The sequence below is a fragment of the Biomphalaria glabrata genome, chromosome 2 (assembly GCF_947242115.1).
Source record: "Biomphalaria glabrata chromosome 2, xgBioGlab47.1, whole genome shotgun sequence".
Lineage (NCBI taxonomy): Eukaryota > Metazoa > Mollusca > Gastropoda > Planorbidae > Biomphalaria > Biomphalaria glabrata.
This window is the reverse complement of record NC_074712.1, coordinates 55,435,470-55,462,171: the sequence shown is the minus strand read 5'-3', so window position 1 is coordinate 55,462,171 and position 26,702 is coordinate 55,435,470. Positions and strand designations below refer to the sequence as shown.

General features: G+C 37.9%; 1 protein-coding gene across 2 annotated transcripts in view; it reads right to left on the bottom strand.

The window, feature by feature from the left end:
- The window catches only part of LOC106056079 (lysosomal alpha-mannosidase-like), a 134,844-nt gene extending 110,411 nt beyond the window's left edge, over positions 1-24,433 (bottom strand). Inside the window, exon 1 of one of the 2 annotated variants that reach the window (XM_056021494.1) lies at positions 23,934-24,433. Coding sequence is in view for 1 of the 2 variants with exons in the window: in XM_056021491.1 (XP_055877466.1) it covers positions 23,516-23,538 (23 nt within the window). In the remaining variant the exon portion in view is untranslated. The other variant, XM_056021491.1, reaches the window with a different exon arrangement.
- Positions 24,434-26,702: the final 2,269 nt, after the last annotated feature.

Sequence of the window (26,702 nt, the reverse complement as noted above, 5' to 3'; positions counted from 1 at the left end):
TTTGGACCATGCTTATGACCACGTTTAGGACAATATTTAGGCAGGGCCAGTCCTAAGAGTTGCGGAGCCGTATGCGAAACGAATTGCGCGGGTGCCCATTCAGATGTAGGGGTTAGAAAATACATTAGTCTTTACAATTTTAATTCATTAAATGAAGGCTGACAATGCCTTTTTTTTTTTGTTTTACCGTACGTAGGATTGACAACCCCAAAATAACAACTTTGTCAAATTTTCAGGTCATATTTATGAGTTTTCAGGAGATTTCATCGTTTCAGGAGATTTTTGTTACAGTTTCATCTATTTTGCAATTTATGAAGATTTCCCGGAGGCCCTAGAAAATCAGAAGGCCGCGGAAACCTTGTTATTATATAACAACTTATAATGGTTTTTCTTTAATAATTAGCGGGGGAACTATGAAATTGCGGGGCTTAATGACGCCGCATAGGTTGCAGTGGCCTAGAGCTGGCCCTGTATTTAAGAGACTGATTAGGATAATGTTTAGGACTATGTTTAGCACAACGTTTACGATAATGATAAGTGTGATAACAAGACTTAACAAAGATAATATCAAGTAATAACAATTCTAAAATAACTTCCTTTCCAAACTTGTAAGATCAGATGAAGGAGAGTAATTTATAACTATGAAGACCCGGGGGGGGGGGGGCACACACGGGAGGTTACTATTGTTAGGCTTGTCTGGCGGGAGTTATTGAATACGATCTGTCTTTGCGGAGATAACACTCTCGCTTGGGAAAGATGCTAAGAGGATCACGTCATATCCGGTCCAGCCTATCGTCTGCAAAGCTGAAGTCACAAATCATTCTGGGTAGCGACTATCGATTGCAGAATTTTTATTTACAATTTTTACCTTGACCTGGGAACAAGAGCAAGTCGTGAACGTTTGTTTCAGATGGGATATAACTTAAGGATGCACTGTCATTAGGACAATATCATATCGAAGTAGATTAGGAGAGTTAATATACTAATACATCCTATATGGATGTATATATCAATGTAGGCTAGTTTTGATATCAATAGAGTGAGGCTTGTATGTAAAGTAAAAAAAACAAATACTATTTACAGGTCACTTAAGGTAAATGTCCTGATACGGTGAATGCACTGCCTATTTGTCACATGATGTGAGGGTACTATCGCATGACAAGAGTACACCGTCTACTGATCACATGACGTGAGTGAAATATCTACTGGTCACATGACGTGAGTGAAATATCTACTGGTCACATGACGTGAGTGAAATATCTACTGGTCACATGACGTGAGTGAAATATCTTTTCATCTCATAATGATTTAAGTACACTTTCTACTAATCCCATGATGTGAGTGTACTGTCTTTTCGTCTCATAATGATTTAAGTACACTTTCTACTAATCCCATGATGTGAGTGTACTGTCTTTTCGTCTCATAATGATTTAAGTACACTTTCTACTAATCCCATGATGTGAGTGTACTGTCTTTTCGTCTCATAATGATTTAAGTACACTTTCTACTAATCCCATGATGTGAGTGTACTGTCTTTTCGTCTCATAATGATTTAAGTACACTTTCTACTAATCCCATGATGTGAGTGTACTGTCTTTTCGTCTCATAATGATTTAAGTACACTTTCTACTAATCCCATGATGTGAGTGTACTGTCTTTTCGTCTCATAATGATTTAAGTACACTTTCTACTAATCCCATGATGTGAGTGTACTGTCTTTTCATCTCATAATGATTTAAGTACACTTTCTACTAATCCCATGATGTGAGTGTACTGTCTTTTCATCTCATAATGATTTAAGTACACTTTCTACTAATCCCATGATGTGAGTGTACTGTCATATGTTAAATGATAATATTGCACTGTCTATTGCTCACATGATGCGACAGCACTGCCTAAAGGTCACATGATCTAACATTTTTTCCTCCACAAATCACAAGTGAAATCTTATTACAAATAAAAACATGTTAATAAATTTAGAGCACTATTATTTGTACCTGGGGTCCTTGGTTCGAACCTCGGTGAAGACTGGGATTTTGAATTTCGGGATATTTTTATGGCGCTCCTGAGTTCGCCCAACTCTAGTGGGTACCTGACTTTAGTTGGAGAAAGTAAAAGCGGTTGGTCGTTGTGCTGGCCACATGACAACTTCGTTTACCGTAGGCCACAGAAACAGATGACCATAACATTATCTACCCTGTAGATCGCAAGCTCTGTAAGGGGAACTTGACTTACTATTTGTCTTGATTAATTCAAATATATATTAACTATAAACATCAGTTCCTACCTTGTGCACGTGACTGATTCCATGAAAATATGTATGATTCATCTGGGTACATTTAATTCGCTACTCTCTGGTCCATAAAAAGGGGGTGAAGAAGAGTTGGTTTTTCGACCAAACAGGTAGGTTCTTATGACATCAAACGTTGTTGACACTCCTGCCCGACCCCAGGTACGAAGGCAGATAAATAATAAACTCAATATTAATCGTCTCAGCTCAGTTCCCTTCATTTATTCCAGAACGAGTCTCCACCATAAACCCTACAATACTGAGGCTTTTCTTTGAGGCCGTTGATTAATGAGGAGTACAGTTGAAAGAACAAAGGAAGATGCTCTGGGAGCCTCGAAGGTCTGTAAAGCATTGGAGAAAGAAAATTAAAAACTTCAATTTTGAGGACGACATTAATGGTCTGGCAAGGACAGAAAAAGAGCTAGCTGACTTGGTGATGCGCATAGCCAAGACTTCCGCAGCATATGGTATGCAAATAAATGGCAAACAAAAATCATGACCAATAACCAACAGGGCTTTAAAGGAGATAGATATCAGCATTGGTAGCGAAAGGCTGACAAATGTCAGTAGTTTTAAGTACTTTGTTTGCAAAATGTTTTCCATGTTTCGAGTGTTCCTTCAGAGTTGAAGATAATTTACTTCTTAGTCCAAACCTCCAGCAGGACGACGGGGGATGGGAGCAGGCAGGGTTTGAACTCGGGACCATCAATAAATCCGAACGACAGTCCAGCGCGAAAACTGCACGACCAGCCACCTATTATGAAGGAATTAAACCTAAAGTATTGGCCAGAATAACACAGTCCACGCAGCGCTTGCAAAACTCAAAACAATCTGGACAGATAAAGGAATAGCCTTTAACGCTAAAATCAAACAGATGCGCATTCTGGTCACGCCGCATTCTTATATGATTGGACGCTGACTGCATATCTCTAAAAAATGATCCAAGCAATGGAACTAAGATACTTAAGAAGGATTCTAGGTATCACTTTCAAAGACAGCATCACAACTGAAGAGATTAGAAACAGCATTAGTACAGCAATTGTACTCCAAGATGACCTGCTAACTACTGTCTACTCTATGGCCACATCACAAGGTTCTCGGGGCTCGCAAAGACCTTCTTTCAGGAAACAGTACCAGGGAATAGAAGAAGAGGCAGAAAGTGATGGGAAGACATAAGTATGTTTAGGCCTTTCATTTAAAGAAATTCTATCCAAGTAATGGAGAGTAATGGAGAAAGACGGTTGACAGATCTTGTGTTGTGCCCCAAAGGCCCAACAGACTTAGGAGATGGTGAAGTATTTGATGTGGCTACGAAGTCCCAGCTGCGACCTACATATTTTTCCTTAACCATCGCAGACATATCCGTTGTCCTACGGCGGTCGATTTAGGTTCTCTTTTCGCCGTCTCCGTCTGTCCACGGAAGTGATTTCTTTTGACTCAAAGGTGTATCCGCGGCCTTTATATATCTCCAGCTGCCTTGTTCAGAAGCTGCCTGCTGCCGTGTGCTCTCTACGATGTCAGTTCAAGTAGGCTGACGAGTCAAATTGGCCTTTAAAACGTTCTCCGGGGCACCTCAATTTCGCTGACTACATTTTAGCTGACTTTGTGTAAATTGCAAACAAAAGCCAAAAACGGACATTCTATTCAGTAACCAAATCGTTTGTATAGACAGTGGTTTGAAATGGTAGACCTGGGAACAAGGATAATACAAAGTAAGAGGCGTTTTGAGTTCTCCTTCTACTATGTTTAGCCTTTTGTTCTTCTTCGGTTCAATATATTGAAGAGAAAAAAATTCTTAATAAACAAATTAAACTAAAACAATAAAAGAGTTTAGTAGCGTATACTATATGTTATATTTATACTCATTGACATGATTGTCTAACTATAAGTCCTCAGCGACTATACTCGTGTCTTCAAACTTTAATTAATCGAACAGGACACACCTAATCTAGAACATACTAATTATCTCCTTATACCTTAATTTCTCATTTCTCATTAATCAGCAGCCGTTTTCGCTCAATCTTAAAAAAAAGACTTTTTATTATGTCCTAATAAAAATAAAAAAAAAAAAATTTACAATGTCCATTCATTTATGGCGGCTGGTAAAAGCGCCTTCAAAAATATATAACATTATATTTCTCAGAATTTTTGGGCTCAAATACAAACTAAAGAAGCTAATTTCTAAATAATTCCAATTTCAAGGACTTTGTTCGTTTGGCATAATATGACTTATTGTGTACGTCCATGTGTCTACAACAGAGAACAACCTAGTCCTAGGCTAGTGATCATCCAAGTTTGAACAATTTCTGAGTAATGTTAAGCTTCATTGTTGTGAAAACATGGAAATTACGTCTTTGTCTTATGTGTTGTTGGCAATGGAATCTCCAATTTAAAAAAAAAGGTCTATAATTTCTCAAACCTATTTATTTCGTGTAGTGCTTCACTTTTGCAAATAGTGTTTCCGGTGACCTTTGAACCCTCCAGGTCCTCTATTAACAGCCTAGAGAAAGATTTCTACCTAAGAGGTTGCTCCAAAATGTACGTGTAATTATTTTGTTTTAATCTTACACAATACATATTTAATCTATTTCTTTTCCTAGATTAGATTTCATGTATCACTTACACTTGGTCTACTTTCTCCTTATATCACGTACACTAATTTAACAGCCCTCCAACAATTTCACACACATCTTCTGCCAACATGGAAAGGTGGGGGGGGGGGAGGTCTAGTCAGCAATTGGCGATAAATTACGTCTGATTGCATGACGTATGAGACAAAGGTCTAGAGTTCTCTTCTCTTGCTGGAATGCTCGGGTAAATGAGCGCAAATATTTTTTTTTATTCCGCCCTCAACCATTTCTGACCCTCAGACCCGGACTGCAATGGAGAGAAAAACTTTTCCATTCGTACTTCGGAATATTTTTGTCAGCTGCGCAGGAATATGATGTTTGGGAGGGAACAACAATCTAGGGCAAGTGGACTACATTAGGTGAATGCCTCATTCACGCTCAATCTGGCAACGTGTCAGGGGGGGGGGGGAAAGAGTGGAGAGTAGGGGCGGAGACTCAGATAGGAACGAACACCTTTCGGTTCGAAAACAAACTCGCAAACTACCACACTCACACTGGCTCACACACACACACACACTCCTACTCAGTTACCATACACTAAGGGGCTCATTTAAATGCGCGTGTTATTCGCGTGCGTTTCATATGGAACAAAACTGTTTTGCCTGAGCAGAAGTGTGGCACGTGTTTGCGACTTTGTATAAACTGCTCTTTTCGGTGATAGTATAGGCATTTTATTGGGAAAGGATATAATCTGCTTAATATCAAGTTTATATACTTATACACTTATCTTATTCATGGTTAGCCAGTAACACAGACTAAAAACTCAAAATACCTAGGTGTTATAATAAATGAAAAACTGTCATGGAATCCCCATATTGATGAAACTATCAAAAAATCAAACAAAGCATTAGGGTTTATTAAAAGAAATTTCTAAAAATCAAATAAGAATATAAAATCAAAATGTTATTTAACCTAGGTTATGCAAATAATAGAATATGCATCCTCTGTTTGGGACCCCTCAACTCAAGAAACTGGAACAGACACAAAATAGAGCAGTGAGATTTATAACAAACGAATATTCACACTTGACTAGAGTAACACCTTTATTACAATCACTAAATTTAGAAAGCCTTAATGATAGATACTCTAAAGTAAAATAGCAATTAAACATAAAAAAAAATGAATCATAATCTTCAAAAAATCAATTACAAAAATACAATTTAATAAATTACTCAGAAAGACACAAAGATAAAGCACAGTCCTCGTTCTATATGTTAAGAAACATGTGTACAAATGCTATTAGAGAATAGAATGGGTTGCATGAGTCAGCCAGGAAAACCAATGACCTGGAACAATTTAAGTCAATTATTAACTTGCATGACTAGACTGACCTAGTGACACATGTAGGGTGTCATCATTTTCATTTTTTGAAGTCATGTCTGTATTTTATAAGATAAGATAAGATATTATAATTACTGGAATAATGAGACTAAGACAGAGGACAATTGTATTTTGTCCATCGTTTGCTACACAAGCTTCATATTTTGTCCTTTAAGCCTATCGAGTAAGAGGATATTTAGATGAGTCAGAGCTATACGCTTGATTACATCAGATAGATCTTAGATACTAGTTGAGTAAGCCGGCTATAATTGCTCAATTCTTTACGTGACAATAGGACACAGAGCTTCAGCTAATAATGTTTCTGAAAGATATTGACTGTAATTGAAATAAGCTATCTTGTTGTTTTTTTCTTTTTATCACTGTGTAATGACACATTTTGAAAAAGTATTTTTTTCAAATAGTTCTACTTAAATTTGTTATAAGTCTAAATTTTTAGATCTGCAAGACTTTCATTTAATTAAATCACTTCTGATAAACACATTTCACACTTATGTAAGTCAAAATTAGGTCACAGCTAAGTCAAAATTAGGTTACAGCAAATTCAAAATTAGGTAACAGCTAAGTCATAATTAGGTGACAGCTAAGTCAAAACTAGGTTACAGCTAAGTCAAAACGTAGGTAAGTCACAACACTAGTTAAAAATAGATCTTTAGTAAGTTACCCTAAAGTCACAGTCAACTAGATCATGACTAGACATTCCAGAAAACACCCGCGAGCAAGTGAGGTCAAAACCATGAAGGTTTTCTTTGAGACAAACCCTACAACCAAAAAGGTAAATTCAGTAATATTAATTATTAGTATCTTCCAGACTGTTCCACAAGCCTTGGCGTCTTGTCTATTGTACAAAGGTCAAACTAAACAAATTTTGTGTTCCACTTCCAACATGTTTATTTTTGTGATAGTTAGTCTAGGAATTGTAACTTGTGTGTGTGTGTGAGTGTCCTTTTTCTAGATATAGACTTGTAAGCTTACATGTTCATTTACAATACAACTTGCTTTAGATTTTAATATTATATTGGCAAATATAACACCGTATCGTATATTAATTATTTACTGTAAAAGCTAACGTTTTATTTTACTAGATTCCGCTTGAATTATCATCATCATGAAATTTAAGGCTTTGGAATCTAAAAAAAATCGACCACACTAGACATTTACACCCCTAAAACCAACCAATCTCTCCACATCTCTATCAAGACTAAACTAAGAATCTTTAACTCTAATGTCAAGGCTGTCCTACTGTATGGTTCTGAAACATGGAGAACAACTGAAGCAACAACAAACACCAAACTGTAGGAGATGGGCGGACAGAGAAATACAGAAGTGCAGAAAGTGGAGATGGATTGGTCACACCCTTAGAAAGGATACCAACAACAGAGCTAGACAGGCTTTAGAATGGAACTCCAAGGGCACAAGATGTAGAGGAAGACCAAAAAGAACGTGGCGACGCAGCGTACTAGAGGAAGCCGAGAGGACAGGAAAGAGCCTTTTAAAAACTAGCAAGAGACCGTGGAGAGTGGCGTGTTTTTACTGAGGTCCTATGTTCCATGAGGAATGTGTTTTTACTGAGGTCCTATGTTCCATGAGGAATGTGTTTTTACTGAAATCCTATGTTCCATAAGGAATGTGTTTTTACTGAGGCCCTATGTTCCATAAGGAATGTGTTTTTACTGAGGCCGTATGTTCCATAAGGAATGTGTTTTTACTGAGGCCCTATGTTCCATAAGGAATGTGTTTTTACTGAGGCCCTATGTTCCATAAGGAATGTGTTTTTACTGAGGCCCTATGTTCCATGAGGAATGTGTTTTTACTGAGGCCCTATGTACCATGAGGAATATGTTTTTACTGAGGCCCTATGTTCCATGAGGAATGTGTTTTTACTGAGGCCCTATGTTCCATGAGGAATGTGTTTTTACTGACGCCCTATGTTCCATGAGGAATGTGTTTTTACTGAGGCCATATGTTCCATGAGGAATGTGTTTTTACTGAGGCCCTATGTTCCATAAGGAATGTGTTTTTACTGAGGCCCTATGTTCCATGAGGAATGTGTTTTTACTGAGGCCCATGAGGAACGCAAAGGAAAGAGGATGATGATGAAAGAGTTAACTTTAAGAAAATGTCAAATGTGAACAATTTAAAAACAAACAAAAACTTCTATTCAGACTGACATGGCGTGTTAACGTGTGTTCAAAACTTAAAAAAAAAAACTAAACTTTTTTTCTCTTTGTATCCATCATCGATTCTTTTTTCATTTGTCTCTTTTCCTCCCTTTCTCATCTTTCATTTCTCTTTTTCCTGTCATTGTTCTATCTCTTCTCTCTCTCTCTTTCTCTCTCTCAAGTTTCATACCCAACAGCACGTCATTGTCATTGTATGCTTCCCTCTCCAAATTTCAGACCCCCACTTACCCCCCCCCTCCCATTTACCCCCGGCTGTAAGTGACGTCGTGTGAATATTTAGTCCAATCGAGAATTGATTCAAGAGAAATAAAAGTGGGCAACAGAGGAACAGCACAGGCCCGCTCTTTTACATTCACAATATAGAACCAATGATGTTGTAGACAGATGTATATTAGTTATACACAAAACCTAAGCCAGGAGCTCGCTACAAGAAGTACTAGACCGAAAACAAAGTTATGGATACGATATCTTTACCGAAAATTGGCTATGTATCTATCTTGAAAGATCGGGTTACCGGACATCTGCAGGCCTATAGGAGAATAAAAAAGGAGGACAGAGCCATATAAAAAACAAAAAAAAAAAGGAGGACAGATCCTTATAAAGGAGAATAAAAAGGAGAACAGATAATTATAAATGAAAATAAAAAAGGAGGACAGAGCCTTATAAATGAAAATAAAAAAGGAGGACAGAGCCTTATAAATGAAAATAAAAAAGGAGGACAGAGCCTTATAAATGAAAATAAAAAAGGAGGACAGAGCCTTATAAATGAAATAAAAAAGAGGACAGAGCCTTATAAATGAAAATAAAAAAGAGGACAGAGCCTTATAAATGAAAATAAAAAAGGAGGACAGAGCCTTATAAATGAAAATAAAAAAGGAGGACAGAGCCTTATAAATGAAAATAAAAAAGGAGGACAGAGCCTTATAAATGAAAATAAAAAAGGAGGACAGAGCCTTATAAATGAAAATAAAAAAGAGGACAGAGCCTTATAAATGAAAATAAAAAAGGAGGACAGAGCCTTATAAATGAAAATAAAAAAAGGAGGACAGAGCCTTATAAAGAAGAATAAAAAAGGAGGACAGAGCCTTATAAAGAAGAATAAAAAAGGAGGACAGAGCTTTATAAAGTAGAATAAAAAAGGAGGACAGAGCCTTTATAAGGAGAATCAAACAGACTCAAAACGTTGAAAATTAGACTTCAAATGTATTTAACAAATACTTGTCCGTAAATAATAGACTGTAAAACTTCATTTAAAAAATGGGCCAGATTGGGCATATAGTTCCAAGAAGATAAAAAAAAACCCATTGCAAATAGGATTTGGACTGGAACCCACAAGGGAAGAGAAAGGCTGGGCGAGCCAATCAAACATAAAGGGGCTCGTCAGACCAAGATGTAAGGATGGACATGAACCCAACTGAGGGGAATCGCCCAGTACAGGATTAGATGATGCGACACTATGCTCCTCTTTGATTCAAACAGATCAAGTCCAGAAACAGATTTATGACATGGCTAACACATATGCTAAGACCAATTCATACATGAACACTTTCATTCAGGTGCTCATGATTACTAGTAAAGGTTGTAACGGATCACAAACAAATTGTTCTAAGCCATTAATTAATAAAATGTGTGTTTGTAGAAAGGTTTCACGTGTTCCGCATGTTTCTTCATAGTCCAAACTTCCCGCAGGACGACGAGTGATGGCGGCGGCAGGGTATGAACCCTCGACCATCGAGACAGCCGAACATCTGTCCAGCACGCATACCGCATATAAGACTGATTGTCTTGCCACATAGATAGAACTGACAATGAAGTAAAGCTGTAACTAATGGATCATATGTATAGCCCCTTTAGAATAGCACGCGTCAGCACATTTCTGGTTGACACATTTATTCAATATATTCCCTTGAAAGTTGCCTGGTTATTTTTCTCCGGAGAAAGATAAAATCTAATAAAAACATCAAACAAATTTTTTTTGAGACAATTCTAAATAAAGATGGAAGAATGTAATAAAAGAAATCACGTGTAAAGCCAATGTTACGTGGGATTGATATTCAACACAGATGGAAGCTAAAAGAAGCCAACAAAATAAATAAAAAAGGAAAGCATACCTTATCTAAGGGAAGGGACCTCATATTACTTTCATTCATCTGGAAATTACGGTGTTCATCTACCGTTCTGCTATATAAAACACAATTAATTAATTGGTATTAAATGGTTGACTGGTTAATTCCCGGATTTATTCCTGTATTGTTATCGACTCTGAATAATTATGCAAAATTTAAACTTGATCCAAGAATGGGAAGTGGGAGAAAAATGTGTCACAATGTAATAAGGGGACTAAATCCATATATATTTGTATATATCTATATCTCCACACATCTCTCATTAAGTTACATTTATTTCCCTTATTTGGAAATTTAAACAAAATACTCAACCACCAACAATTAATGAAGTTGTTATTCTTTTTTATTGATTAATGTCGTGGGAAATGAGAGAACAAACATGCTCAAACTTTTTACCAAACAGACAGATTGAGTTGATAGAAGCTTTGTCAATTAATATAAATAGTTAAAAAAATTTTTTTTTTGCTCTTTCGAACTGATAAACGAAACTGAAATGTGGTTTCCACCAAATGTAACAAACTGTTTTAATGTAACAAACTATTTTAATGTAACAAACTATTTTAATGTAACAAACTAATTATAAGAAACAATTTTACATTTTATATATTATATTTTGAATGGAATTTTTTTTTAAATGTCTAAATAATCTGACATTTTCTGTTCTAAGTGTTCTGTGAATAAATACTCTCGTTGGTAACAAAGACCAAACTTAATTAGAAAGTTCTATTACTGGCGATAGTTAAAATTACAATGTAAAAATAAATATCACGTGATGTTTCCATATCACGAAACTTGTAGCTAAGTTAAAAACCAAAATATCAGTCAAACGCTCGTGAATAAGCATCCATACTAACCCTGCCTTGACAAGCATGTATCAAGTTGGTTCAAATTTCACAGCGAAAGGGGGGGGAGAAGGGGAAGTATAGCATTTTATATTAGCATTAAAAATAACTGAAACATCTTAGAACAAGACACAGCTTCGAGCTAGCATTGGACATCTACTTACGTACATAGAGTATTGACTGGAAGATTTGGGAAACTCCTAGACTCTACATGATGCAACTAAACGCCCTGCCAAGAATGTGTAGAGAAGGTCTGACCTGGTTTGAAATTTGGCGTAAATGAAAAGTTTTTTGTGTGTTTCATTGTCTTCACGTCACGTCACGCTCCTACTGCCCTGGCTGTCATGGGCGTACGCTGTTGAGTGACATGCGGCAAGGTAAGTATGTTAGTAGATTTTCTTTTTTTTTTCTTCAGTAAAAGGTCACTGTTCAGCTATGAACTAAGTGTATGAATGTCACTGCACATTTTTAGAGTTGTGGCCTTAACTAGGTCGGATCCGAACTATTGGGTGTGTGTGTGTGTGTCACTGTGTGTGCGGGGCGATTTGTTTTAAAAAGCCCTAGCTCCAACACCTGTAAACCTTAATTCATCTATCTATCTATATAGCATTTATACAAACACAAGGAAGGCCTATATTAAATTAAAAATACGACAGTTTTGTGTTATTTCTATTTATATAGAGACAGTGGCCGTTTTTTTTTTTTGGGGGGGGGGGCGCGGGGGGGGGGTGCGTTTTATAGAAAAATGGCTGCTTTTCGAGGCGCTCAGGCAGTGAATCTATACAAAACTGCGTCTTAGCCAGCAGCAAAGAGTTGAAAAAGGCTTTGTACGAAATTTCATCCAAATACGTACGACAGCTGATCAGATCTGTGGATTCCTAAATCAGTGTTATTTTACGCTTCTAATACACATTCATAGAATGATATTTTTATATTTCTGTGACACCCTTATAGAATATAAATTTATGTTGGCGCTACCCTCAGCTAGGAGTCTGTGGAAACTCTATAAGCTTCCTTAATGATGTCATGGAGTGTGTGTGTGTGCGTGTATGTTTCTACGGTGACGGTGGGAAGAGGTGAGCGGTTGTTTGTGAATGATGCAAGATAAGCGGCATTTTCGTCAGCGGTCTAATGTACGACAGACGACTTCAGACGAAAAGACATGTTATTGTTGTTAGTTAAATTTTGTTTAGAATTACATTTTTATAACTAAAGTCCACTACATTTATTTTTTATTATCTCAAGTTTGTTATATTGAATTATGTTTATATTGAATTATGTTTATATTGAATTATGTTTATATTGAATTATGTTTATATTGAATTATGTTTATATTGAATTATGTTTATATTGAATTATGTTTATGTTGAATTATGTTTATGTTGAATTATGTTTATATTGAATTATGTTTATATTGAATTATGTTTATATTGAATTATGTTTATGTTGAATTATGTTTATGTTGAATTATGTTTATATTGAATTATATTTATATTGAATTATGTTTATGTTGAATTATGTATTATGTTATGTTGAATTATGTTTATGTTGAATTATGTTTATATTGAATTATGTTTATATTGAATTATGTTTATGTTGAATTATGTTTATATTGTAATGATAGTCGTATTTATTTTTGTTCACAAAAGAACTTAAAATTATTCTAAGTTTAAAAGTTAAAATATAATAAGCCTAGAGCGGTTTAGTTGTCTACCAGCAGTTTGGTGCTACAAGTCAACGACCGTCAGCAACCCCCTGGTACCAAGCATTTACTTGCATACTTAGACAAATGCATTCTCAAGGCGTCTACAAATCACTCTTCATTCTAGGAAACAAAAACAGAGCGCGTGACCTTCAGTAAGAGTGAGGTACCATCTCTCCATTTTATATAGATACTGATGAAATAAAATCTATGAGAAGGAACAACACAGTATATATGGATCTGCTAAAATAACATTAAAGTAGCATCAAGTAAAGTAAGTTCCCCTTTCAGACCACGCGGTCTACAGGGCAGATGAGGTCAAGGTCATCTGTTTCTTTGGTGGTTAACGAGCAGGGTGTCATGTGGCCAGCACAACGACCAACCACTTTTACTTTCCCCAACTAAAGTCAAGTACCCATTAGAGTTGGTTGGACTCAGAGGCGCCCTAAGAATCCCAAAATTCAAAATCCCCAGTCTTCACCAAGATTCCAATACAGGACGCCAGGTTCGGAAGCCAAGCGCTTAACAACTCAGCCACTGCGCCCCCAAGTAGCATAAGAGACGGAGTTAAATGGAAAAGTTTTATCACTGACGGTCCATCCACCTTTAATTTTTATTTAGTACTGAAATGTATTGAACATATTTTAGATTTTTAAAAAGAAGGGGGGGGGGTGGAGACGACCAAAATGTAAGCATGTGTTGAAATGTCAATGAAAAGCAATTCTACAGCTCTAAATATATGCACGCCACAGCTGCTATCTGAGTTTGGAGACGCCACTGCACAGGACATAGCGCTGTTTGTACAGAGAGAACTCCCGGCACACACATTTACTCTCCAAGTGTCCCCAATTGAACTATGTGCACTAAAAATACACTGAATAAAGAATTTTAATCCAGAATAAAATTTTAAGATCTTTATTTTTTTCCTCAGTGTTTCCCAAACTGTGTTTCGCGGAACATAGGCCCGAATAGGTGTTCCACAAACTACTTGAATAGGCCACCACGTGAATTAATCTCTCTAAAAAAAAATAAGCAAAGTGTTCCGCTAAATTCTCCGAATGTGCGAAGTGTTCCGTCTAGAGAAAAAGGCCTAGAAATACTGCTTTAACTCAATTAAACTCTGTGATAACGGATTAGCACCTTTGAGCTCTACTACTTGGGAACAGGGCCGGCCTTACGGATTGCGGGGCCAAATTAGGAGCAATCGGTCAAATCGGCCTAAGGCCGTCCCTGCTTGGACACATATGAAAAGACCACCTAGCAGCAGGCGGCTTCCGAGCGAGAAAGCTGGAGATTTATCACCAGGGCCGCGGGATACACTTATGAGACCAATAGGAAATGTACAGCCGAAGATAGTCATAGACGGTGGCAAGAGAACATGAACCGACCACCGGTCGGGCACCTGTAGACAACAGTTATGAGGCAAAAATGTAGGCCACAGAAACAGTTGACCTTTACATCATCTACCACAAGGTCTGAAACGGGAACTTTTTAACTTTTGTCTCCAAAAAGACTGGTTACTAATATATAGCTCAATTTGACTCGGATGAGGCTGAGCGGTTAAGCGCTTGGCTTCCGAACCGGGGGTCCCTGTTTCGAATCCTAGTGAAGACTTAGATTTTTATTTCGGGATTTATGTGCGTCTCTGAGTCCACCCAGCTCTATTGGGTACCTGGCATTAGTTGGGGAAAAGTAAAGGCGGTTGGTGCTGGCCACATGACACAAGTCTTAACCGTTGGCCACAGAAACAGATGACCTTTACCACAAGGTCTGAAACGGGAACTTTTTTTTACTTTTATCTCCAAAAAGACTGGTTTTCGTTTTTACTCCTTGAATCGGGACAGAATCTGTTGCGACTCAACTAGCAGAAGTGGCAAACTTAACTGCAGGTTACGCCTGAAAATGCCTCGGATAGTTCAGTTTTCATCCTTTTTTATCTAAGACGTCTGAGGCTTTTAGCTGTCAGCTAGGTGGGTCCGCAGTCTGTCTCCTAGCTGTCAGCTAGGTGGGCCCGCAGTCTGTCTCCTAGCTGTCAGCTAGGTGGGCCCGCAGTCTGTCTCCTAGCTGTCAGCTAGGTGGGCCCGCAGTCTGTCTCCTAGCTGTTCAAACTATACATTGCACTCTATGCAGATACAACTGAAATAACTCTTAGCAGAGCTTAAGTCTCTACTTAACATGCGTGACTAGATGAACACGTAAATTGGAGTAGGACGTAATTATCTTCTCTTTTGAAGGAACGTCTGTAATGTATAAGATAAGATGATAAAAGGCTGTGCCTAAAAGTCTTGAAACAAAAAGTGTCTAGAATGTAAGTAATACACACAAAAAAAGTCAACAATATACAAATAGTAACTAATGTGTCATAAACTAAAACACACACACATACACACTATCACACACACTATCACCACATACACTATCACCACAAACACACACCATCACACAACATACTATCACACCAAAAACACACATACACACACTATCACACCAAACACACATTATCACTAACAAACTATCACACCGCAAACACATACACACACAAACAAACACTATCACACGCTCTCATACTACCAATGCCACACACTATCACACACCACACAAACTAAACTATCACACACGCAATCACACAACACATACACACATACTATCATACACACACACTATCACACATATAATCATACCAACACACACTATTCCACATCACACACGCAGAGGGCGATGGTATATTCGTTAAAATTTGTTTGCATCTGGCCATCTGTACAAATATTTGACCTTTCTACAAGTGTATCACTAAAGTGATGATTAGTCAATATTTGAACGACAGAATATCAACACTTTCTTGTAACGAAGAATGTCTATACCAAGACCTAAGTATTAAACCCAACACGCCTCTCCCATGCACACCGATTGATTGTTTTAATATTTGCCCGAAAAAATCGTTTTCATCCAATGAAAGAGGACACATGTTAAAGTATAGACTTGAAAGAGCCGGGTCCAATCAGGACGATGTTCACGTCTAATGCGTACTAGTATAGCAAAAGTCCAAATCTAGATACTAGCCTGATTCAGGTACCTGGGTTCAGGTTATTGGATTCAGGTTCCATGAAGTTCTGACTTGAAAAGAGGTACTGTAAAAAGAAGTTCCAGAGAGAGAGAGAGAGAAAGAGAGAGAGAGAGAGAGAGAGAGAGAGAATGAGAGAGAAAAGGAGAGAGAAAGAAGGAAAGATAGAAAGAGGGGTCCGTTCTCATTCAGTGTAACAGATACTTGAAATCACGGGAATGTAGAGATGCGTCCAGTTTATCTTTAAGAAAAGTTTAGAATAAAAGGAAACAATGGCGGTCTAAATCAACAAAGTATAACCTGGGAACAAATCAACGGGCCTAGTGGTGCGTAATTGTGTATATAAATATTCCGTTCAATTTACCATAGCATATAAGCATTGGTCAGTCTTGCTTGTTGGCCCAGGCTAATATTGCGATGAAGATAACTGTTTCGTCTGATGTTACGTCAGATGTTACGTTGCATGAGTAAAGACTGTACTTGTAGAGAGTACGCCAGGAGAATGACACTTTAACACCCTACAGGTGACTGACTGTGTGCATAGTGTCAACACGGGAACAGTGACATCAATGGAAACAAGACAGGTCAACATGACTACAAGTAAGTTTGTGTGTGTGTGTGTGTATGCGTGTGTGAGTGTGTGTTAAGAGATGCATTCTGAGTGAAGAGAGCGGGAGAGAAAAAGAGAAACGGAGAAAGCGAAAGACAGAGTGTAAGAGAGAGACATATACAGAAAGACATGAACAGAAAGAGAGACATGAACAGAGAAAGAGAAAGACATGAACAGAAAGAGAGAGACATGAACAAAAAGAGAAAGACATGAACAGAAAGAGAGAGAGACATGAACAAAAATAGAAAGACATGAACAGAGAGACAGAGACTTGAACAGAAAGAGAGAAAGTCATGAACAGAGAGAGAAAGAAATGAACAGAAAGAGAGAAATAAAACAAAAGTTTGAATTGAAGAGAAAGAAAGAGAAGGAAAAACTGGAATAAAAAAGAGAGATGGAGAAAAAGAGAGCGTAAAAAAGTGAGAGAAAGAAAATTAGAGAGAGAGAAGAGAGAGAGAGAGAGAGAGAGAAGGATAAAGTAAGAAGTACCATGAAGAATAAAGGGATATTGAAAGTGAGATTATGCATGACGATAGAACGAAAGCGTTACCAGCCTGAAGCCAACTTGAAGAACAACTGCGCTATTATTATCTGTTTCGGGTCGTCTCCGTTGGGGCGGCGCATATGCTGCCAGACTCCCCATGATTCGTCCCGGGATTTCGCGTATGGCAGTCGTAGCATGTTGAAACGTACTCGGGGGCCACAAAAATGGCTAACACCTACGCTTCTTCTCGAGCTAGAGCACCAGCAGCATCCCTGCCTCTTATGCCGCAGTGCGTGAAGACCACAGCTCCAATAAATCGGTGGATGTTATTTGCAGTGCCGTTTGCCTCTTTCACCAACAGTGACTATCCCCTTAAGCCAAAAGGCTTGGAGGCAGGAATTAGTCACTACCGTAACCGCTTTAGCGAAGTTTTCTTTTTTTAACGCAATTTTTCGTACTCATGATTGAGGGTTTGGTATCGCCTTAATTTCGATATCATAGCTTAATGTGGCGAGAACGCATTTTCCTGATAGCCTGTCTGTACAGAGGCCAGTATACAAATTTAAATATCTCTTACAAGATGACTTAGAATTAGGTCCTCTTGCGCCGTTCGGCGCATTGGGTGGCAAACTGTCTCCACAAAGATCTGTCACTGGCAATGTCTGAAGCCTCCTCCCATCTGGTGTCCATTGTTCTGAGGTCCACCTTGAAAGTGTGGCGCCAGGTTATACAAGGACGTCCCTGTTTGCGCTTTCCTCGTATTGGCCTCCATGTCATCGCAGCTCTTGGTATGCGTAGTTCATTTTGTGGAAGAACATGTCAATTACTCCCAAAATAAATTTGTCTGCTCACATATAGTAACAAAGAAAAGTACTATAACCCTTTCAGACATTGCTATCAAAAGGGCTGATGATGTAAAGGACAGCTGTTATTGAAGCCTACGGTTATTGAGGGTGTCATGAGGTCAGCACGGTGACCAAACGCCTTTACTTTTCCTACATATTATTATTAATGTGTAAGCATCCTTAAAATTCGAAATTTTTCTATTAGCTTATTATTATGATTATTATTATTATTATTACCAACTAACGCCAAATATAAAATAATGTAGAAATAAGGAGCGAAAAAATATTACTACCAGCTACCCCTTGGCTTGAGTAATGGACTTAACATTATGGGAAAAGTTTTTACACCACGTGACTTTTTTAGTGTTATGCTTACCTATTGTATGGTAGCCCCCGGAGGGATGACATAAAAGAAAGTTCAATTAAAATAATCTTTAGTGTTGAAAACAGAGTAGCCATCAGTTTGATTACATCAGTGTATTCACGGACATGACTGCTTGGTGTAGGGGAAATCACTCCCTATACTTATTAATTAAGTTGAACAAAAATGCCCTTAAGGCAAGAAATATAGATTGATCTCCTAGTTATCAATCTCAGTCAATTTCTCTTTACCCATATGTACGATATATGGCGGTAACTTAGTTTAATGACTCGTACAAAATGGTTACTTGCTAAATAAATGTGAACTGACACCAGCTTCGGTCCTATGTCCTATGTCCTATGTAGCAACAATACTTCTTGTTTTTAATTAGCAACTTAAAATCGGCTCAAACTTAAAATTGTCAGGCTAGTACGAAAGTGCCTACGCTCCACCGTGAACATACAAAGACAAGACCACACTGCAAACAGCGGAACAGCGATGTTCTGAAAGCTGGTGTGGACAATGGAGAGGCAGTGTTTCATGCTCGATAGCAGCGACCCCTATCCCGTATGTGGCACCACTGCCCGACAGTCCTATGTCAAAAACAATCTATTTTGACCAGCTTTTAGGAGGACTGCGCAACAAAGGTGCTCCCCGAAAACGCAATAAAGACTTGCTCAGGCGCCATCTTGCCTTGGCTGGCTAAGAGAAGACCAAAAGATGGCATCCGAAAGAGACAGCTGGAGATCTCTTTGAAAAGTCTTAAAACACACGTTTGGGACCAGGTGTAGACGGTGAAACCAGGACTTAAACTGACAACGATTTTGTCTGTGTTGACTGTTGCAAATGATATAGATCACATTTAGGACTTCGTAGTCACGTTATTATTATTATTATTATTATTATTACTATTATTACTTGTTACGAACAGATGAGACTCTTAATTATATACCAAGAGACTCATATGTAGTAGATTATGAAGACTTTAATCTTGAGTTTCCAATTGCCTAAGATCGGCCCTGATGTTAGCGTCCATTATGACGATAAGTCAAAGAGATAAACGAGCTTGTGTTCATATGTGTAGGTGTGTGTGTGAAAGTCAAAGAGACAGAGAGAGAGAGAGAGAGAGAGAGAGAGAGAGAGAGAGAAGAGTTAAAAGCAGACCAAATAACAGCTTAAATAAAGCAGAGGGATGAACACTTGTTCAAAAATAAAACCTTATAGATTTTAGACGAAACTAATCAATAGAATTAACACAGTACAAAAATAGACAGGGCCTTGACCTTGCTATCTTGTCATTTCAACATGGCGATTTTTTTCTCTTTCTATTCCATTATTTTATTTTTGGGTAATATAAAAATAGAACAACAGAAATGTGTGTGTGTGGATGAGTTAAACCACAAAAACATTTTCCCATTGGATGCGCGCGCATGTTTTTAACTTCCCTTTCCAGCGATTCAACAAACTACTGAACTCCTCATACGGGGCTGACATTTAAAACAAGGGTTCTCATTAAATATAATTATTTGATAACCAAGTGGTGTGATAGTAACGCCCTGGCGCACAATGCTTAGTGCGTGGGTTACAATTCCTGTTTAATATTTCCAAATTATTTTGTTTTCAAATAACGATGGCACAATGCGCTTATTGAGAACTTTTAAAATGTGTCTTTTATTATAAGCATTGCATTTGATCTTCAGCATTCCTACCCTACTTTGTACACTGGCAGTGTACGTTTTTTTAAAAAAATTATAAAAAAAAACTATTAATGTTTTTTGTATTTTTTTTTCTTTTGTTTTCGTTAAAGAACATGTTGGTCTACATTTGGCCACTTCGCTGTTTAATGTCTGCAGTTGCATTTTTTTAATTTTATGGCGCTTGAAAGTGACAACAATGTCAAAAATTGAAAAAAATGAAACCAGTTCGGAAAATGTAAGTAATAACACATTGATATAAATTATTTTCAAATAAAACTAATTGACTTAGAAACATAAACTTTCCTAGTATTAAAGTTATTTAACAGATTTAAAACTTGTAGCATATTGTTTTAAAATTTAAATTTTTTGTAACGTACACTCCCAGTGTACTCAGCAGGATATGCCACTGTAGGAACCAATGACTGATAGATGAATCAACAGAGATCCAAACTTGATTTAGAACATAGATTTGTTTGTTTTAATTAGTATTATCATATATTGATGCTATATATTGTATAGCACCTTATAATTGCAAATTATGGAACTAATTATGGTGATTATAAGGTTATTATTTGAAACTAAAACAATACTATAATAATGCTTGATATAGAAATGTTTTGTTTTTGTTTTGTTTTACTTTTGTTGTTTTCCTGGGCTATAGTATTTTAACTGATTGCTGAGAATAATATTCGCCATCGCCCCTTTCGCTCCCCTCCCCCGCCACTCGGATCAACTGACCAAACCATGCCGCCTAGCAAGCAGTGTAAATATATGGGCGGGGCTTGGGTAGTAGGGTAAAGTGGCCCCTCTTCCACTGAGTGTTGACCAGTTAACTTTACCAAACGGATATAGTTTTTTTTCGGTACTGTAAATTATGGTGTGGGATGATGACCTGTGGTGCAGGCTAGCGGTGTTTAAGTTTCTATGATCTCCCAACAAATATTTCCGTATATATCTCTGTATATCACCCTAATGTTAATGTTAGATCGTTGGTTCATGAATTAGGACAGATTACTTCATCAGAAACTGTACAGCCTATACAACCAAATATAACCGCTCCTCTTCTCGTTAATTTGGAAAAACACACATACACTCTCCATAACACTTAAATCTCCCTAACTTATCTCACTATATCTCACTATATCTCACTATATCTCACTATATCTCCCAGTATCAATGGACTTCAAGATTTATAGGAGAGAGAAAAGAATATCGAGTGATTGATGTCAAAAAGGGGTCAGTGATGCAACTTCCATTTTTCTTCGCCAAGAGCCATTTGTCCCCCCCCCCTAGCTACAGTTCTAGTAGATCACTGGGACATGGTTGTTACTTTTAATATTGATGCTTCATAGGAACACATGTAAAACATATTTCCTTCAAGATAATGTAGCTTGTTATTATTATTATCATTAATTTAGAAATGAAAAAACTATTCATTATCTGCCATTGCCTGGGTCGAGTTTCGTTAAAGAGAAGCCAGATTCATTGTTGTCCCTTTATTAGTATTAGTAGTAGTAGTAGTAGTAGTAGTAGTAGTAGCAGTATTAGTAGTAGTAGTATTTCATTTAGACATTTGACAATTATTTTCCTTCATTCTTTATAGTTCGTTTCTTCAACTTTTTATTAAATATCATTATTTTTTGTTTTTACAAAAGTACATTCGTAGATGTTTAAATCTTTTCCCCAGGGGTGGTATCACAGCTATACACTTGAGTTCACTTCCCCAGCGGTGGTATCACAGCTATACACTCGAGTTCACTTCCCCAGCGGTGGTATCACAGCTATACACTCGAGTTCACTTCCACAGCGATGGTATCACAGCTATACACTTGAGTTCACTTCACCAGCGGTGGTATCACGGCTATACACTTGAGTTCACTTCCCCAGCGGTGGTATCACAGCTATACACTTGAGTTCACTTCCCCAGCGGTGGTATCACAGCTATACACTTGAGTTCACTTCCCCAGCGGTGGTATCACAGCTATACACTTGAGTTCACTTCCCCAGCGGTGGTATCACAGCTATACACTTGAGTTCACTTCCCCAGCGGTGGTATCACAGCTATACACTTGAGTTCACTTCCCCAGCGGTGGTATCACAGCTATACAGTTGAGTTCACTTCCCCAGCGGTGGTATCACAGCTATACACTTGAGTTCACTTCCCCAGCGGTGGTATCACAGCTATACACATGAGTTCACTTCCCCAGCGGTGGTATCACAGCTATACACTTGAGTTCACTTCCCCAGCGGTGGTATCACAGCTATACACTTGAGTTCACTTCTCCAGCGGTGGTATCACAGCTATACACTTGAGTTCACTTCTCCAGCGGTGGTATCACAGCTATACACATGAGTTCACTTCCCCAGCGGTGGTATCACAGCTATACACTTGAGTTCACTTCCCCAGCGGTGGTATCACAGCTATACACTCGAGTTCACTTCTCCAGCGGTGGTATCACAGCTATACAGTTGAGTTCAAATCTCGTTGAAGACTGAGATTTTTCAACATTGGGATTTTTAGGACGCCTCTGAGTCTACCCAACTCTAATGGTTACTTAACATTAGTTGGTGAAGTGAAAGCGTTTTGTCGTTGTTCTAGTCACATGACACCCTTTCCGTCGGCCATAGAATCAGATGACATACATTGAGATTTTTTAGGACCTCTCTAGGTCTGCCCAACTTTAATAATCGGTGTGTAGTTGTGCTGGCCACATGACACCCTTGTTAACCGTCGGCCATAGAAACAGATGATCTACATCATCAGCCCCATAGTTTGGAGAGCGGTACCTTTACTTAACCGCTCATGGTCAATGGAGCAGTTAGAAAAAAACAACTGTCAAAACAGGGGGGGGGGTGGCTGCATTTACGTTGGTTATTTTCTAAACAATATCCTCACACTCCTGGGCAAACAAAGTCAATTGGGGACACAACACTCAGACTATTGTTAGGTCAAACCTTAATGCCTTAATTAATATTGTTTATACTCAAAGGGTTTGTCTGACTAATGTATGTCCTCGTGAAATATTTCAAAATGCACACTTGCAATATATTTAGTTTAGGATAGCTTTATATATTTAGGTTTCACAAATCTTTATATTTTATATCACACTTAATCTTATGGTGTATATGACTTTATTGTAGAGAAAAACAATAACATTATAATTATTAAGTTGTTTTTTTTTTTTTAGTAAGTTGTTTTATAAGATAAATTCTTGGAAATGCAATAAATATTCTATATTCAGTGATTGATCACATTATTATCAGCTAAAGCTTAAAAAGACTCATTTATATCTTCAAACACTAGCATAGACTGACTAACAAGTAAATAAATAAACTGTTGTATTACCTTCTAGACAGCAAAAGGCACATAGGCAAACAATTCTTTCTTGTATCTCTCAAGTATCTAAAACATTTTTAATGGACGAGACATTGTGAATGTTGAGACGGGGCCTGTCAGGGCGCACTTTCAGGTATTTTTCCCCCCAGGTTGTTCGCTAAATTAACTCACGGCGGATCCGTATACAAACAATGTGTGGCTAATTAACGTCTTCGTCGGTACCATCGCTCCTCCTTCAACACGGCCATGTTCTCTCTTTCTTTCTCTCTCCCTGTCTGTCTCTCTCTCTCTCTCTTTTTCTCTCTCTGTATGTCTCTCTCTATCTTTCTCTCTCTCTCTATCTCTCTCTCTGTCTCTCTTACCTTTGCTATGAGATAATTGAAAAACAACACCCACAGCTCTTGCAACAGTCGAAATAAATACTTACCTAGTTTGTTGAAGTTAATCCCACAAGTTGAACGAGTTAGTTTGAAACGGAAATATATTGGTTCACTCTTATTTAAAGAAACATTTCAAGTTGATGAGCTCAGCTGATTGTGGCGTTAGACTCCTCATCAAAACAGCCGTGTGTTCATATAGCTGTCAATAAAGAACAGCTGCAGCCATCACATAGAATCCATTGAATACTAATCTACAACAGCGATCACTTAACGGCTATAAATCTTGCTATCTAGATCCCGCGTAGAATGAGTTGTTGCTTTGGAGCAAGGCATCCTGGGATAGCGCGGTCAAGCAACAGTCAACTTTTGGAAACACTTTTTTTTTTCTCTTTTTTTTTTAGAAAGTTAACCGTATGGTGGGAAAAAAAAGTGTGTTTCAGTGATCGACTTCCTGTTAGCATTAGCAACTTGGTTGAAGGTAAATGCCAAAGTCGATGGTAGAATTCTTGCAAACCTTTCTCTTCCCTCCACGCGACACTAAGTTTCTCTCCCCCTCTCTCGTTTGAAGAGTTCACGTGAAAGTTGGGGAGGGCGGAGTGGATGAGAGAGGGGGGGGGTAGAGAGGAGAAAGGAATAAACTGCAAGTGTCTGTGTGTGTGTGTGTTTGTGAGAAAAAGAGAGAGAGAGAGGGGGGGAGGAGAGCGTGAGATACAGAGAGGGAGGGAGGGAGAGAGGGGTGTGTGTGGGGGGGGAACTTGAGACCGGTGACTTGCACATTATGAGCAACGCTCTCGCGCAAACCACGATCTCACTTTATACTCGCGCGCATGCATTCATCTCACCTTGTCGTAGTGCCGTCTTCAAGGTCAACTTTGTTTTCATTTTATTCCTTCACAAATCTGTTTGGCGTGGGGGGGGGGGGGCAGGGTTCTCACAAAGTGGGTCAGATCTAGCGCTTGTTTACGATGAGAAACCTTGACTTCTAGTGTCTATGAGATCCATACTGTAGTCTGAAGACTTACTCAAAGTATATTTGAACAATTGTATCATGAAATAAAAGATGTATTTATTAGCGTAAGACAAGGGTACTGTTAAATACGTCTGGCTAGCAATCATTGCAGAGTTGATATTTATGTTCTTTCTCAGTGTTTCTATACAGTTTTTTTTATTAACTTTTGTTTGAGTCCAAAACAAAGCAGTGTTAATAATTAGGTTCCATAACAATTCTAATGCTACACGAGACGGGATTGCAACTGGAAAATATTGTCTCTGGAGTCGTCAAAAGCCACAAAAATTATTCCTGGCATTAGAGATTCAAACACTTTAGTCTAAAATATTAAAGTCCAAAATACTTTTGTCTAAAACACTTTAGTCATAAACACTTTAGTCTAAAATATTGAAGTCTAAAATACTTTAGTCCAAAATACTTTTGTCTAAAACACTTTAGCTTTAGTCTAAAACACTTTAGTCTAAAACACTTTAGTCCAAAACACTTTAGTCTAAAATCCGAAGTTGAAAACACGTTAGTACGTGGCCTTCTTACTAATATCTCTGTTCTTATTTTCTGGGAGCGTGGATGAGGCTTATCTTTTGCACCAGAATGTCCAGTTGTGTGGACACTAATGCAGACTTCTGGGCATCGAGAGCGGATGATGCACTTCCTGCGCAATCATGTATGAAGTGGCTGTCTATCGCTATTTTGACTATCTTTCTTTTGTATCTTTAGTGGACTTCCATTTAATATATAAGTATAGAAATAATACAGCAGGAGGGCAGGTCTCTTCAGCCAATCATCAATTGAATGGATCAAGAGCGATAGTTTTATTTCCATGAACATTCCCCCCCCCCTCCAGAGCGCCTCATTCGTTTCACCTGCTGACGTCATAAGGCGCAATGAATTCTCCAAACTTTGTGTTCTCTTTGAATTGACTTATTTTGTCATTTGTAAAATATATCTCTTTTGTTTGATGAATTTCGCGAGCACTGTGTGTTAAGTGGACTGTACCGATGATGTTAATTGTGTATAATAAATATCAGGGAATTCTCTATCCCGATAAAATATTACTTCTGTGAGATGCAGCCATAATATGATGACTATTAATGTGTTTATTAGTGAAAATTTCCTGAAAAACAAATGTTTTGAACAAATGTGCATAATTTCTAAACTAATTTTTTTAGCTACTGTAATTCCTGTAATTTATTGATATCTTGGGGATTTTCACATAAAGTTAAATTCACAGTAATCTGTAGATCCGTGCTTTGTATTGAGAAGCAACCTTTTTGACTCTAGTCAGGAGCGGTTACGTAGACCGGGTTCAAAAATTATGATGGTGCTTCTCTCCCCTTCCCCAACAAAAAAATAGCAAGAACATTGAGTGTAAATATAGTAAAAAAAAATCGAGCCATTCTGTATGCATCAGTACATTTACAAAAAGACACACACAACCTTTGATTGAAGAAGGGCAAATTTGTTTCAAAAGCCTAACACCTAGACTGTCGACAAACCTTGGATGTTGCCCCAACGGTCCAATAGACTAAAGGGTGGGTGAAGGTGAAAACTAATCTCATTTAACCCTGCCACCTCTTTTGCCTCACCTATAAACCTCGGTAAAACAGAAGTCATGTTCCAGAAGTCATGTTCCAGAAGTCATGTTCCAGAAGTCATGTTCCAGAAGTCATGTTCCAGAAGTCATGTTCCAGAAGTCATGTTCCAGAAGTCATGTTCCAGAAGTCACCCAATAAAACCCAGTCAGCCCAAAAGATCACTGTAAATGGACACTCCCTTCACGTGGTAAAGCACTTCAAATCTCTAGGAA